Raw genomic sequence first — 16,854 nt, forward strand, 5'->3', positions numbered from 1 at the left:
GGAAGAAACTTTGAGGCCAGAACGCTCCAAAGTGGGGGCAGTGCCTTCTTTACCGAAGTTTTCTCCTCCCGTACACCCAGAGGGCATACTTTTATTCCACCTCTCTCCATTGTGCATCCCCCTCCTCCATCAGTCAGTAAGTCCCCTTTAAGAGCCAGAGGCCGACTCTCCCTTTCTCCTCCCAGTCCCCCGCCCTTCACACCTTGGGTGGGAAAAGAGACTGGGGTGGGGTGGCCGGAGAGGCGGGAGGGGCGGGATCATGGTGAACGCTCCAATGGGCGTACAAACTGGCCCGCCGTGGACCCCGGCAGCCAATGAACAGCAGCCGGGGGCGGGGCGGGGCGCTGTTGCAAAGCATCCAACGTGGGCCGGCAGGAGGCCGCGGGCGGCCGAGCCCAGGGGGTGTGTGAGGGCGAGCGGCCGGGGGCGGGGCTTCGGGACCGGCCCGGGCTGGGCCGCTGGGAAGCGAGCGGCGAGAGGCTGATTGTTCGGCCGCGAGGTCTGCGGGGTTCTAGCTAAGCGGAGCGGCGTGCGGAGCCCGGGACCGCGCGGGCGCGCTCTGCCTGAGGCGCTGGGACAGCTAGGCGCACCGGGCCCTTGGAGCACTGCGGGGGTGGCCGCGTCGTCCAGCCCGGAGTCTGCATCTGGACGCTTGGAGCCGCGAGGAATATGCCTACGGGCGCAGAGCTTCTGCTGTGAACCCGAGCTCCTTGCTCGCAGCGGCGGCGGCACTTGGTGTGCGCGGGGACTCCGAAGCCCGGCCAGGAGCGTGGCGGGGGAACGAGGAGCGTCAGCCAAGCACCTTTTGCTGGGCTCCGTGGGGTTCTCAGCGAGCACGGACGGGTCGGCCCGGATGGGCGCGGGGTTCGCGGCCCCCTCCGGGCTCTGCAGAGTAGCCCAGGCACCGGGGGCCCCCTGAGCGCCAGAGTCTCTACCGCAAAGAGAACTTATGCTGGTAGCCATGCCCCGGCACTGAGCCTAGTGCGGAGCGGAGCTCCTGCAGGCCCGCCCGTGCCGGCGGTCGCCCCGGACTTTGCAGCCCCAGCACTGGGAGTTCGCTGCGCGCTCCAGACAAGATGGCGCGGCCGGTCCGCGGAGCGCTCGGGGCCCCGCGCCGCTCGCCTTGTCTTCTCCTCTGGCTGCTGCTGCTGCTTCAGCTGGAGCCCGCATCGGCCACAGCCGGCCCGCGGGCGCCCTGCGCCGCCGCCTGCGCTTGCGCTGGGGACTCTCTGGACTGCGGCGGGCGCGGGTTGGCGGCGCTGCCAGGGGACCTGCCCGCCTGGACGCGGAGTCTGTAAGTGCCGCCCTTTACGCCCTCCTCGCGCCCCGGGGGGCTGTCACTTGCGAACGGGACAGCTAGGGTGCTTCTTCGAAAAGGGGCTACACATTGAGTTGCGTGTGTGTCAGCTTTGAATGAGCTGCAAAACTGTTAGTGTGGGATTGTAGTGGTGACATGGTCCTTGGGGATCTGGAGGAGACTGCGTGCGAAGAAGTCTGGATGGGAAAAGTGTGAGTCTCGTGAGTGTGTGGAGGTGCACGAGCGTGAGTCTTTGGGGTCTTAAGGCGGGAAGTGTACCTCGTGGGGGGAAGGATGAGATCGAACGTGGGTCTTTGGGGTCTTAAGGTGAGCGAATGTGGGTCTTGAGGTTCTGGAGAAGAAAAAGTGTCGTAGGGGTCTGGAGGTGAGTGAGCGTGGCTCGTGAGGGCCATTTGGGAGTTGCTGTGTGGGTGGGAGTGTGGCGGTAAGAGGGTGAGTGAAAAGTCAGGAGGTAAGTGTGCCTGTGTGGGTGGAGAGCGGGAAACATCTGGAGGGGAGAGTGTGAGGAAGTCTGTCTAGGGGTCCGCAAGTGTTTCTTTTTCCCCTCTCCTATAATCCACCTCTCTTGTCTGAGCTGCTCGGCCTTTCAGTGGGTAATGAATGAAGGTGACTTTTGGCTCCAGTCTTCCATTTACATCATTTATTAGTGAGAGTGTGCGTAGCCGCCTCCTCATCCACCAGTCTGGTGGCCTGACTTGGCTCTGGCCCCCCGCAGAAAAGTCTGGAGGACTCCCCGAGTTGAGTTAGGGGACTCTCAGTTCCTGGAGATCTATGACTGCTGGAAGTTGGTCCTTTCCCCCCTGGTTGGCATCTTAGGGAACTGTGTTCCAGATCCTTCCTGTCTGCTCCCTAGGGAACTCCTAGGGCTTGCCGATCCAGTGCATCTTGGGGCCTACCCTGTAGCATTTCTCCTCTATAAATGGTGCAAATGAGTCTTGGAGTAATGCTACTTAGGGAGAGGGCGGGAGACTCGGGTGCCAGACTCTGATTTCAGCAGAGTGTGTTAACCCGCAAGAGGCTCATCTCTGTGCCGTCAGGATTTTGGGACTTGGTGGGCCACTTCTCAGGAAAACACAAATACGGAGTTGTGTAAACCTGGCAGAATGTCACAACCTTTTAAAATTTCTAACAAATCTGCTTCATGAGTCAAAATCCTGTCCAGCTATCAGTAATTAGCATCTCTGCGGAACTGTTAGTACCTTCCAGAAGAGGCCTAGGTTGAATAGTCTGCTTTTTAGTTGAATAATTGGACATATTCCTAGAACATACAAGAGTCACAGTAGTAACCTCAGGCGTGACATTCACTCTTCAAAAAGAGAAACAAAACTGGTGACACCAGTTTTAATCAACACCTGTGGCTTGATGTAAGAACATGTGGTTTGAGACTCAGGCTGCCATAAGGGGAGAGAAGTTAATTCCTTTCCAACGTGAAGATCCTGTGTCTCTGAGAGTTAACAGATCCCTTAACGTTCCACACTGCTTAGCGACCCATCCTGCGCCGGTGTGAAACTCGACCCTTATGCACAGGATTTCTCTTCAGCATTCTGCTGCTGCTTTGGAATTCCCTGACTTAGGGAAAACCAGTGGTCAGGTGGTGGGATTTTAACACAGGTGGTGGCCATGTAAATTAGTGGGAAGTAGACCCCAGAATTGCCATTTGGTAGTATTGTATATAGCTGGGGCAGTCTGGGGGTATTGTGGGTTTTTTACATACTCTAAAGTAGTTTATTTTATTTTATTTTTTTCAAGTCATGGAATCAGAGTAGCTGCTTAAGTGTTCACCTGTTGGAATAGTGACTCCCAATGTCAGTGTCGGTTGCGTCACGGGCAAGGCACTAAGTTCAGAAAAGTGGGGGGTTCCTGGCGAGGATAGGGTGTCCTCTTGTTTTCACTTTCCTGTGGCCACAAGATCCTCTTTTCCTTGCCCTTTAATTTTTGGAGCAAAACTACTGGTTGTATTTGGGGGGCTTTTGTCGCCTAAAGAGTGATATTTCACAAGTCATAAATAACTTTAAAATTGCAGTCTTTTCTCTTTTCCCAACACATTTGATGATCAGTGAATACAAAACTGGCTATTTTGAACTTCAGGAGACTTGATTATACTGATTATGGTGTTAACTGATTAGGTTTTAAGTGAGTAGTATGGCCTCTGGTTAGTATGTGGCAATACAGTATTCAGTACAGAAATGTATGTCCTTTGAAAAAATGTTTGTGAAGTTTGTTTGTTTGTTTTTCTTCTGATTAAAGAACAATTAGGTAAATATTTCCCCCTCCGCCCCCAGACTTCACATTTCTCCATTTAAGTCCTTAGTCTAATTCTGAATTTTCCATCAGGATATTTATGTTTTATATTCCTGGCTATGATTCAGTAAGACTTGAGGGGAGAAAGTCTCTGTCTATATATATAATAAAATACGTTATACCTTCAGCAACTTTACACCCTCTGAGTCCATTGTGTCTAGAAAGTGCGTTGAGCTAGTTTATAACCCCATGAACTAGATTTACTACTGCAGCTAGTTTAATTTCAGGCTGTGGGTTTGAGATAGAAGGGGACCTGTGGCTTTACGGAGCTTTTTTTTTTTCTTTTGCTTTTGTAAGCAGTGCATCTAATTTTGGAGTTGCTATTAAGCCCCGCATAAGGAAAGTAAAAGTCCTTAGTGGATGTAAATGCAGTTGGAATAACAGAACTGGAATAGTGCTGGGAGAAGGAAAAATATGTTCGTTCCTGGGGCCTGAGGATAACTTATTCAACACAATAACTTATAGTTGTAGTAGTTGAGCCATAACTGAGTCTGCCATCCCATTACGTAGGTGAGAACGGCCTAGTCCAACCAGCACATTCATAAATAGCTCCCAGCTCTGCCAAGCTTTCTTCAAACTTCCCAGAACCTAAGGAGACTCTGAACTTCTTAGAACTCAGATGTTTTCTTTCTTTGAAATTGCTTTGGGGGAGTGTGACTTCAGAAGCTGTTTAAGATGCATTAAAGACAATTTACCTTCGACTTTTGTCTGTGGCATAAAGTTGAGCAGAGCTTTCCTTGTTCACAGGGTCTGGCAGCTCAATGATGAGCTAATGGGACTGCGATAGGAAGGCAGGCAGGCCCTGGAGGAGGAACCACTGATTCTCAGCTTGGAGGGAAGATGACTTGATGTTTGAAAGCAAGGACACTCCCTAAAGGTCACCGAGTGTGGTCATTCTAAGTCACATTAAGACAAATGTATTGATTGGTTCTCTTTGTGTTTCGTCTCCCTACCTGTTTGCAGTACCAAACCCAGGGGACTCAGTCGAACTTCTTTGTCAGTTTGGGCACCTAAGTGGTACTTAGGATTATATTAGAAAACAAAACGCAAGCCCCATGGTGGTTCCCATTGTTGTTGGGGAGCAAAGAGGGCCTTTGTCTTTCAAATTTTACAGCTGTGCTGGAAGGCCCAGGTGTGCAGGGTGTTGTGAATTAGGGGTTTGGGAAATAGTTTCCATCCTGTTTATGCAAATTAGATCTAAAGTGCATAGGACCAAATTATTTCAGAACCAAAGATAAGATTCGCGCGAGCGCATGTGCGTGTGCGTGTGCGTGTGTGTGTGTGTGTGTGTGTGTTTTAAGAGGTAGATAATGGTCTGTATTGCCTGAGGTCTTTCTTTCTGCCTATTTTCCTATCACTTAAGAAGAATTCAGCAGACCATGAACATCCAATTCGTGGGGATGGACAGGTTTGTTCTGAAGAGGGAGCCCGTCCAACACAGGGTAATGGCAGAGAGAAAATCTGAGAAGTGCAAGTGCTTTTAAAGTTTGGGGGAGCTTTAGCCTGAGCTCAGAGTCCTTTTCTTTTCAAGTGTCAGAAGCCTGGCTTCATCTCCTCTACATGATGGAGCACCTATCTGATATGTCGTTGTTGTTTAGCCATGAAGTAGTGTTCAGCTCTGTAGCCCCCCAGGCGCCTCTGTTCATGAAATTTCCCCAGCAAGAATACTGGTGTGGGTTGCCATGTCTTTCTCCAGGGAATCTTTCCAGCTCGCATCCCCTGCTTGACAGGCAGATTCTTTACCAATGAGCCACCTGGGACGCCTTCATCCCTTATGACACTTTTTTTTGAATAAGGGCAAATCAGGGAAATGAAATTGGGTGCCTTTTTTAGACACAGGATTTAAGTCCCTTTGATGCAAAATTACGGTCATAAAATCTAAGTTTTGAGGACTGAAATTAGGAAGTGCCCAGAGACCCCAAAGCCCAAGGTGTCTCTTGCCTATAGTCTATGTCAGGGCTGTTCGTGCCCCCTTTAACAAGGGACAGTTTTACAAAGAAGCATGCTCATCTCTTTTCATATTTACGTCAGGTCATCAGATTTCCCAACCTTTGGACTTTTGAATGTGTTGTGGGCAGTACTTCTTCATCACCAGAAGGGTGACAATTCTGTGCAGAGTAATCAGATCTGGGTCTCAGTGGATGTCCAGCTCCACGGGACTTCCAGCTCTGCCCCAGGGGCTGTAAGTCTCTCTCCCTTTCTATTAATGCCTAGGCCTGAATTCCCCACGAAGCCTTCCCTGAGCACATTGGGATGACCTCTGGTTGACCTTACTCTCCCTCAGACACCATGCTTACAATGAAAGGGCCTCTCCCCCATTCTGCAGAGGTGTCTCCCTGGTGCAAAGCCTTTTCAGCATCTTCTCTTTCAGGGTGGACAGGAATGCAGGAGAGCCGCTAGGGTTTTGTGCGACTTAACAATACTCCCGGCCTAGCTCTCTGCACCTGCTGCAGCCCCAGAGGTCTGTTATCTGGGGAAGGAGGTGGTTTAAAATAGCCACTGGTTATTTCAAAAGTGACATCCACCAGAGAGGGAAATCTGCTGAAGGGAGTCATTGAACTGAAAGTTGCTGTAAGCAGTCAAGGAGGTTGATTGTACCAGTATCTCTGGTTTAAAACTTAGAGGGATTCCTCTGACTTAGCCCATAGGTTTAAAGACCAAGTTTCATGAGCAAGCCTGATTTTCAATGACTTGTGAATGAGCTTGGTGACATTTACTCATTGGGGACCTTTCCCCTCCCCAGCAACTGCAATTTGAAACCCTGGGGGTCTTTTAGAGTAGAACTCTGGGGTCTGTTAATATTCAGAGCTGTTTACAATGGATGCAGTTTCAAAGGCTGGAGGCATTGTCTTGAGACAGGAGGAGGAGGGGTAGGAGGAAGAATCCCAGGCAGAGGAGGGGAAATACATCTAAAAATCCCCAATGTTTCCTGGCCGATGGGAAATTGAGGAACCGTTAGTGGTGGTGTTTAACGACTTACGCATGTCTTTGAGCCTGTGGCCCATTCCGTCTACGTCCTGGCTTCCGTTCATAGTGTGTGTCAGTACTGTGGTTGTCTTCTGCGTTTGTTTCATGTTAAAGCGTGGGAATCTGTCACGAACTCAGATCTGTTCGTATTTCCCCAGAGAAATAGGACTTCGGAGACTAGAGGTAAAAATTCGCACAATAGTTAACCCTCTTGGAGTTATTTTTTCTATATAACTGTGGGGTTTAAAATGGCAGTCCAGACTTACCTATTAATTGGCCAACTATATGAGTAGACTGAGAAATTTTCTGTTGAAGAGCTTGATACAGGACCATTGTTGCCATGAAGCAAAATGAGTAGTTAAATAAGGATTATAGAAAAAATGTAACTTGTGGTTTGTCTATGGTCTGATTGAAAGTTGCTAATTTGTATCCTGGTTTTTAGGGTTTTGAGGGGTATGCTTATGAATTTTTCTTAGTCAAAGGCTTTATGCTTTATACATTTTTCAACTAATATGTTTTATATAATTTAGTACTTTACGTGTGGTTTCAATATACTTTATGCATAATCTTCTAAAACACAAGCTATAAACCCAGTCTACTTATAAAAGTCACTCTGTTTTTTAAAAAGCTGCTTCCCTGTTCCCCCGGGTTTCGTGCTTTTGGTGTCCTGCCTTCAGCTCTTCGCTTTGTCCTGTAGCTGGGCATGTGATGCCTAATTGTTCCTCAGGTCTTGGTTGGGTTAGTGATGGAGGAAAGAGCGGATGAGGGCATAGCTTCCTTTATTCTTCTCTGGTAATGATTTGGATGCCTCCTCCCTGCTGATGGCACCCAGTAGTCACCATTCACTCCACAGTAGTGATGATGAGACTGGAAATTATTTCTAGGGTCCATTCCTGGCTCCGCCACCCTACAGCTATGTGTGTGATTTGTGGTGAAACTCTTCCCTTTGTTTCTAAAAGAAGGAATCATAATATTCTACCTTAAGCTGCTATGAAGACAAAGTTAGGTGATACGTGTATTCAGCCTAATCCAGTGTGGGTCAGTCACCTCGCTGATGATTCAGAGCATCAGAGGCTAAGACCGCCACCCCCCCACCCCCCTCACCCTGCCTTTAACAGGTTTTGTATCCTCTTGTGGCATGGTGGGTCTCTCCAAGTCAGAGTTCCTGGTGACAGAGGCTTCCTGGGAAGAGTGCTTTCCTGACATGAAGATCTCATTTGTTGGGAGCAGGTGGCAGGGCTCAGACCTCAAGTGGCCTTCTGCCAGAAAGTTTCTGGTGATATGGATACAGTGAAGCTTTGTGTGCCCTAGGGAAGCTCAGACAAATTCAAGGGGGGACTCTGTGAACAGTTGCAAAAAATTATACAAATTATGCAATTAGCAAAAAATGATTGAGGTAGTTTATAAATGTATTCCAGTTGTGCAAATACATCTGTCTATTGAGCATTACCCTCCTGGGAGGTGGGGTATGGGAAGGAGGCTGAGAAGTGAGAGGCCCTTAAACTAATAATTTTATCCTATTATTTCTCAGGGTTTCATTGAAACTGATCCCTACCGAGAAGCTCGGTCAATTGCTTGGAAACATGCAGGTGCACTCTTCCAAACAAGGGTTAGGTTACGAACTCTGGGGCTGGCTGAATCCTCTGCTGTGCCCACTTCTCTGTGGAAATGTTTGAGGGAGGAGGTAATGTGAAGGGAGATGATTGTAGGGTGGTTTGCACAGGGCTGGAGATGTCTGACATTGTTTGTGTGTTTGGTTTGTCTGCCATCGTGCAGTAAACTTTATAGGGGACATGGGCATTGAGCACAGGGTCACCCGTGGAATCTGGCAAGGATGCCACCTGAAAAGCCGTTTGCTTTTCTTGCCCCTGCACCTGTACCTGCCTCCCTTCCCCCGTGAATGACCGTGATTCACAGCCTTGCCCACATGAACGGCTGTGATTGTTTGCGTCTTTATTACTATTTAATCTAGCATAACCAGTAAAGCCCATTGTGTGAACAACCAATCCGTTCATCTCCATAAGTCCTAATACATCTTGATTTCCTTATGAACCAGGATGCAGGTTCCAATCACTGCTCATTCAGTTTATTTTGGCAAAAGGTGGCCTTCAGAGAGTTTAAAGAAAGCATGACCTGTCTTCTTTTGAAGCACTTTGCATTGATTATTCTTTAAACTTTTGTGGTGCCCAAGTCTCTAATCTTTTTTGATCTGTAGGTACTTTTTTTTTTCCTTGAGGTCTCTTATTATTGGGAAGAAAATGAATCAGAGGAGTGAGGTTCTGTCCTGCAATATAATTACCTAAATGTTGAGAAACAAGATAGTGGAGAGTTAAGTTTTTTTTTTAGCTGATTAAAAACAAATCATACAACTTCATCTTCTAAGACTGTATTATACAGTATTTAGGAGGTGTCCCCCAACCCCCACCTCCTCTTCCTATCCTTTGCTCCTACTTATCTTGGTCAGGGCGTACATTGCACTGATAAAATTCTTCCTCACTGGATTACCTACTTGATGATGGCCTGTTAGATACAGAGTGAGCAGAATCAAGCACTTTAGAACTAAGGAATGGATAATGTCACTTTATTTCCAAATTTGGTAGTCACAGTGCTCTTCGTTGGTACCCCCAGCTTTAGCACTTCAAGCTGGGTGAAAAGGCATTGACACCCCCCTCCCCCTGCCACTGGTAACCACTAGTTTGTTCTCTATATATGTGAGTCTGCTTCTTTTTCTTTATGTTCACGACTTTGTTGTATTTTTTTAGATTCCACATATAAATGATAGCATATAGTGCTTGTCTTTTCGTCTGACTTGTTTCATTTAGCCTCATGCCCTCCAAGTCCATCTGTGCCGCTTCAGATGGCAAATTTCATTCTTTGTGACTGAATAGCTTTCCATTTCACATGTCTATTTGGATGTCACAGCACATCTTCTTATCTGGTCATCTGTTGATAAGCACTTAAGTTCTTCTATGTATTGGCAGTTGTAAACAATGCTAGTATGAACACTGAGGTGCTTGTATCGTTTTTAATTAGTCTTTTTGTTTGTTTTTTGGACTTATACCCAGGAGTGGGATTGCTGGGTCATATGGTAGGTCTAGTTTTAGTTGTCGGAGAAGGCAATGGCACCCCGCTCCAGTACTCTTGCCTGGAGAGTCCTGTGGACGGAGGAGCCTGGTGGGCTGCAGTCCCTGGGGTCACTGGGCACGACTGAGCGACTTCACTTTCACGTTTCACTTTCATGCATTGGAGAAGGACAACCCACTCCAGTGTTCTTGCCTGGAGAATCCCAGGGACGGGGGAGCCTGGTGAGCTGCCGTCTATGGGGTCACGCAGAGTTGGACACGACCGAAGCGACTTAGCAGCAGCAGCAATTTTAGTTGTGCATTTTTGAATAATTTATGTATTTATGACTGTGCTGGGTCTCGTTGCTACGCAGGCTTCACTCCAGTTGTGATGAGTGGGGTCTGGTTGGAGTGTGAGGCCTTCTCACTGTGCTGGCTTCGCGTTGTGGAACAGGACCGCTCCTGGGCTTTAGCAGTCCCAGTAGCCGCGGCTCCTGAACCTCGAGCACAGGCTCAGCAGTCGCGGCGGATGGCCTTCGTCACGCCGCAGCATGCGGGGTCTTCACAGCTCAGGGACTGAACTCGTGGCTCCTGCATTGGCAGATGGATTCTTTACCACTGAGCCGCCAGGGAAGCCCAATTTTTTGAGAACCCTCCATACTGTTTTCATATTGACTACCAATTTACATTCCCGCCAATAGCGCACCAGCGTTCCCTTTTCTCCACACCCTCCCCAGCATTTGTTATTTGTGTTATTTTTTATAATGGCCTCTTTTGTTTAATCTATGTCTTAATAGACTTGTGCCCATGGTTTTTTTTTTTTTTTTTTTTTTTTGGGGGGAAAGCAAATCCAAGCATATCACTTCATCTGAAAATATAGATAGGTTAAAAAAAATTAAGATACACTTATTTTTGAGATGTAATTTACATATATTATTTGCTATAGGGTGGTTTAAAGAAGTGTTAACTGTAACAGCCTTTTGGGTGGGGGGAAATCATTGAAGTCTGTTTTTCCAAAGGGAGTTTTTGGTAAACTGAACCTTTAAAGAATGTTTATTGAGCACATAGTGTGTGCCCTCTCAGTTTGTGTGCGCTCAGAATAGTTTCATCTCTCTCTGTCTCCTCTCTCTCTCCTCTCTCTCTCCCTCTCTCCTCTCTCTCTCCCTCTCTCCTCTCTCTCTCCTCCCTCTCTCTCTCCTCTATCCTCTCTCTCTCGGTACTTAGTTCCTTTGTCCCATTGTCCCTTTGCCTGAAATGTGGTAATTCTGAGGAACTCTCATCTCTCCCCATGTAGCTGTTCATTGGGAAGTTTCTTCTATGCTGTTAATTATTGATTAGAATTATTTTGTGAACAAGCATAATTCCAAATGGGTCATTTAAAAAGTGATATTTCAGGTACTGTTGGTTAATAGAGGGGTAATTAGCTATTGGTTGTAGTTAAAGTCGTGAGTCTGAATCAAGTTAACTATTGTTTACTTTGTAAGCATGACCCTCCAGCTGTGGCTACTTGAGTCTGCTTTAAATAGAGTGAGAGGCACCCTGGAAGAAAATCCCCCCAAAGCAAAGAACTATGTTCCTGGAACCCTCTGTGCTTGATTTAAACTTCACACGGATTTGAAAATGCTTTTCTTCAAGTAGCTGCAGAATGGTTTGGTTTGGTTTGGTTTTGTCGAAGTGCATAGTTTAATTTCTCTGCAGCCTGTTACTTTGTTGGTTAGGAGAGACTTTTAGAATGGATTTCATGCTGGGTGCAGCTTAATTAGCAGTCCGAATGGGAGTTACATACCAATCCACTTGATCAAAGTCTGTGGAATGATTTCTATATTCTGTTTGTGAAAATCTAATTCTGTATGGATCCTGTGGTGTTCGTTGGTTTTAAAAGCTGTCCTACATGTCAGGTTAAATTCATGCATGTATTAAGCTTAATAAAATTTATATGGTATATGATTAGATACCATCTTACAGGGCATTCTGTGTTTAGGGAAGTGGAAGCACACACCGAAGGGGTTAAGAAAGATCTACAGGGTGGGAGGGCACTTAAAACTGAGAAATTCTGACTGTGAGTCTAATTTCTACTTTATAAATTAGGAGAACGTTGTTGTTTCATCTGATTTCTGCTGTGTAGGACCTTGGTCCAGTACTATGCGTCTTGCCTACATTTTAGTTTTCATTTTATTTTTAATTAAAATTTTTTTCCCTTGATTTCTTCCCTACACCTGGGCTGGTGTGAGTTTCTGGCACACAAGCTCCCAGAGCTTGCAAAACTTCTAAACAGCCAGCAGAGCTTGTTGCTTCCAGGAAGTCGGTTGTTGATCCAGCAAAGTGATGGATGCAGAAACTCCAGCTCAAATGGAATGGAGTTTCCTTTCTCTTTGGAGGAGAGGAGACCCAGAAAGCGAACTGAAATGTTTTGTAACTCTTAAAGTCTGCCCCATCCCAAATTCCTCTGAATGTTTTCTCAGATTTGGTGTCTGTGTGGGACTCTTGGCCACAGTGGTTTGGCTTCATTGATGGTTGTGTTTTGTCCAAGAGAAAAATCTCCTATGGAGATTTTTGGATCCTTTCACAAGTTCATTTGAAACAGAACTGTGAATTGATTATATTGAATTTCAGACTATCCTAAAATAAAGACTGGCTGACCTCAAATATTATTTGGGGTGGGGGGAGGGGAGGGGGCAGTGTAGGGAACTACACTGTATGTGAAATCTCAAAACTTGCTGCATCTTTCTGAGCAGAAAGGGGCTAACATTGTCATTAAGCATCTTAAAGGGGTTCTGGACCAAAGAGGGGTAAAAACTATTGACCTAAAAGGGAAAAAACTAATAGTTGTCTTAAAGCTGTGAAGGCAGGAGTGTGGACGGTTGAGAAAATGGCTGGACATCTGGAAAGTTTGGGGTTTTATCCCAGTTCTGCCCCTGCTTGGCAGTGTGACCTTGATCTGATCGGTTCATTTCCTTTCTGTAAAGCGATGTATGATTTCTAAGGCTGCTCATCTTCAAGTATAGGAGTCTATCTGAATTGAAACAAAGAAGTAATAAACTTACACTACTTAGTGAATGGTAAGAATCAGTCAATTTACTCTGTGTCTAGGATACTTACTTCAATCACCTTCCGTGTTTGGTGCTTCTGAGTGGTATCCTCGTTTGGATGCCCCCAGGGAAGTAAAGGGAAACAGGGTAGGCGTGTGCCCTCTCACGAGGGCACCTCCTGTGGTCCTTTAGCAGTTTCTGAAGGGGGGCATGTACTCCACCGTATTTCTTCATTTGATCATTGCCTCTTTTTCCCACTAACCCAAAGAAAACCACAGAAGCTGGTACAGACCTACATTAGATCTTTGATTTAGCCTTTTAAGATCTCGTCACAAAAGGCAAATAAATTAAGGTCCTGTGTTTTCAAAGAGTCACTTGTCTCCCCTGCCTTTCTTAGGGCCGCTGCAGGCAGCATCGCTCTCAAGCCGGCCGTGGGTGAATGGCTAGATGAGCGCCTGTAGCAGATGCACTAGTAATCACTCGAGGAAGGGCAGCAGCACCCCACCGCGTCTGTCCTCTCTGAGCTGGCTTGCCACTGACAACATGCAGGGAACATTGCGGGTATCAGAGGAGCTGTTAACCCTTTTACCAAGGAGCTCTTTTGAGGGTGCCTTTCAAGGTGGAAACTCAACAGCTGTTATGTCCATACTATCAGATCAAGGTCATACTATGCCCAACACATACTATGTCTATACTAAGTCCAGGGGCCTGATTTTTGCAATTTTGAGGTCTCTCTCTTTCTGGTCAAGCAATTTACCCATCTGCATTGGGTCTTCATTGGTTCTCACTTGGTCAAACACTGGTTTTGAAAATCGTGACCTTTGTCATAATGAAACTCCTAAAAAGACTTCATTTGTTGCGCCAAGTCTGGGAGCTTTTCTCCTCTGTGTCCTGAATATCCACCTTTCTTTCATGTGGAGTTCATTTGTGCCTTCAGTGGAAAGTCTTCGACTTTTTTTTCCCTTCCACTCATTCTTTATCATACACAATTTCATAAGGTGGAACCTTTCGGTTTTTTTTTTCCTTTCTTTCTTTCTTTTTTTTTTCCTGTAGAGCTAATTATGGGAATCTGGAGCCCTGTTTGAGCTACAGCTAAAATGCAGTGAAGCTGGAGGCACAATTACTGGTTTGGAATTTCTTGAGAGGAAGGTTGACAAGAGTTAGGGACTACTTTAGGACTAAAGGAAATAGTCCAAAGAACTAGGCTTTCTTTCTTTTTTTTTTTTAATATCCTCCCTTTCAGGCCTAAATGTGGCCTTTGCCCATGTGCGTTCTGAGATCGTCCCAATAGTCCGCCCGCCCTTCCATGAGCTTTTGTCAACATTAGACACACTCTGTGTTATTCACTTGACCTTGTTCTGGTGGATTTATTGTTTATATGTTGTCCTTCCCCAGAGGAATCTTGGAGTCTCTCTGCTTAGGTAAGTTTTCACACATCCTTGTCTCTTTTCCCTCCACTTAAGGCAGTAGGGATTGTTCAGTTTCACATGCCCAGGAATCGCTGGGTCAGTATTTGTTTATAGCTCTACAGCTCTTGTTCTTGAGGCTTGGTGCACTTTTTTCTGGGCTGAAAGGATCCCATGTGTTCATTGTGTCTGAAAAGGGTTCTGAAGTTCACCCTCCAAGTGAGATTACTCCTAATTGACCTTTGTGGAGGACTTCACAGAAGTATATTTGGAGTTAAGGTTTACAGAGTAAAAGGCTACTTTCTTTTTGCTGAAGATCTGCTTTCCCATGGAGAGCCCAGCTGATGGGTAAAGGGATGAGTTCAGGAGCCTTCTTCAGTCGTGGCACTTCCAACAGTGTGGGCCTTCAGGGAGAAGTCATAGCTTGTGGTTTGTCTGATTTTTTGTGGCGAAGAGCCCTTTTGGAGGGACTGTTAGAGCTAAAACAGAAATTATGGATGGGCTTCCCTTCCTTTCCCCTTTATCCTTATTTTCTGCTCTCTGCTTGAGAACCACTTCAAAGAATCAGATGTGTTGATGCCAGACGCCATGCAGTTATTGTTAAAAGAATTTGGAAATATAATTGAAAACAAACTTTGTCGAGCAGAGCAGATCTAAGCGAGTTCTTAACTTTGGGGGAGAAGGGAATTCCAAGTTTTTGCTCTATTTGGAGCTGATGTCTCCGAACACTTGTTCTGCGAGATGAATCATCTGTGAATTCTACATCTGGGAGTTATATATTGGGAAATGGCATTCTTTTTCAATGTAGAAGAAACACAAAGGCTTAAAGTTACAGTGTAGTTGGAAAATTCTAGTCAGAGTTTAAAAAAATTAAATGAGCATTGAGGTGAAATTGGCAGAGTAATTGGACATGAGATTGTGATTCCCAAAATAGACATGTCCATAAATGGAAAGCAATATGACCGCCACACTTATTTATTGGGCCCCCTCCCTTTGTTTTGAGACAGAGGACGTTTAAAAAATTCTTTGTAAACATCAACTAATCAGAATCATTAGTTATGGGAAATGTGACATTAGAGTCCAAATTTATTTTAGCATTTGTCTTGAACTTTTCAAGTAAGTTCAGGCCACAAAACCCAGGAAAAGGCCAGAACAGTACACCACTGTAGGGTCTGCTGGGGAAGAGAATGCTGTGTCCCTGTCCTCTGCAAAGTGCCCTTCACGTTACCTGTGTGATGAGGGGTGTTGGTGGCGGTGATGAAGCCAGCCATGCTTTTAGGTAGCACAGTGCTAACAGTGGCAGCACGCGTGCCTACTTTCCTGGGTGACCTTGGGCAATCTACTTAGCTTCTGAATGACTCCCTTTCTTCTTCATGTTAAATGAGGATAATCATAGAGCCCACCTCACTGAAGGTATGGTGAGGGAGGACAAAATTGTAGTCATTTATAACTGTTAGAAGAGAGGCCCCAACACATAGCAGTGATCGTTTGCGTTTTTGCTTGAGGACGCATGAACACAAACTCATTTAGCTGTCACCTTAACTCTGTGGAGTATCTTACATCTTTGCTACGCACAAGGCCCAGGGTGGTGGAGTAACCTGCCCAGAAACTAGCCCTTTGCCAGAATTAGAACCCAAACGTGACTACATAACTGTATTTAGAAAGACTTCAGTAAGATTGGTGTCATCTGCTTTCGTGTGTTTGTCTGGCATCCCCTTCAAGTCTGTGAATCCCTGGAGCCCCGTGATCGGTCCTTCGCCTCCTTGGTGGCCTGAAGCACCTAACACGGTTCTAGGTGCAGGGCTGGTGCTCCATAAGTGGCGTCTGGAACGTGACCTGGAAGGGCACGTGTCTTCGTCGGCAGGCTGGTGTGTCAGCATCCGTTTCTGGTGTGCCCCTCTGGTGCAGGGGGTGGCAGCCTGCGCATATGTCTCGCCATCTGTTGTTTATTGTTTCTGCGAGGTTGTGGTTTGTGTTCCTATTCCATGTTTCTTTGGTTTCTGGAGCAACTGCGAATATTATATGCCCGGGGATCAAAAAAAGTAAACTATTTATAAACAGTAAAGTATCCTTGGGTTTGGAAAGTGTTTTTCTCAAATGCGTGTGTATTTGGTGGCTTTGTTATAATCCCACTGATGTATTGGCAGACAATTTGCAGATTGAGGCACATTTAAAAGATGGGCAAGTCACAGGCCCGCCTTGTGTAACTGGCTTACAAAGAGCCTTGGTGATAAAGCCCTGGTGTTAATGCTGACCTGAGTGGTGTATTTTTAACTCAAGAACGTATAAACAGTTAGGCCAGCCGATGGAGTGTGTACTCCGCCTGTGATCCTTGGCGTGCCTTGGGTGTGCAGCCCTGTGAGCTGTGCCGGGAGACTGCTGTGGCCATCAGTGAGCCACTGCCCGCTTCCCCACTGCCTTCATTTTATAAAAAGATTATATCGGAGAGATGGAAAGAAGGTGGAGTTCATCAGTTATTTGGTGGATCAGTTTTATGCTCAGTTTTCTTCTATACTTTCTTTGTGTTATGCTGACTTTACAGAAAATAAAGAACTTTTTACTCTCCTCTCTTCCACCCACCACCCCCCACCTCAAGCCGTGGGGGTCTTGGCAGAGTTACATGTTAGAACATGGGATTCCCACTGCCTAACGCTCTGGGCATCCACCTGCCTCTCCAGCTTCATCTTTCCTTCCCACCTGGTTCCATGCATCCCGGCCACCAGGTGGGATTTTTTTACAGGCTCTTTTAATACTCTGTGTGTCACATGTCC

The 16,854-nt window shown here is 46.3% G+C and overlaps 1 protein-coding gene across 3 annotated transcripts in view; it reads left to right on the forward strand.

Moving 5' to 3' along the window:
• The first annotated feature begins 474 nt into the window (after positions 1-474).
• The window catches only part of LRIG1 (leucine rich repeats and immunoglobulin like domains 1), a 114,263-nt gene continuing 97,883 nt past the window's right edge, over positions 475-16,854 (forward strand). For all 3 annotated transcript variants that reach the window (XM_012099707.4, XM_042235984.1, XM_027958185.3), the window contains exon 1: positions 475-1,294. In XM_012099707.4, coding sequence (XP_011955097.2) covers positions 1,077-1,294 — 218 coding nt within the window. In that variant the 5' untranslated portion in view covers positions 475-1,076. The remainder of the gene's footprint in view (positions 1,295-16,854) is intronic.

This window comes from Ovis aries, chromosome 19 (assembly GCF_016772045.2).
Source record: "Ovis aries strain OAR_USU_Benz2616 breed Rambouillet chromosome 19, ARS-UI_Ramb_v3.0, whole genome shotgun sequence".
NCBI lineage: Eukaryota > Metazoa > Chordata > Mammalia > Artiodactyla > Bovidae > Ovis > Ovis aries.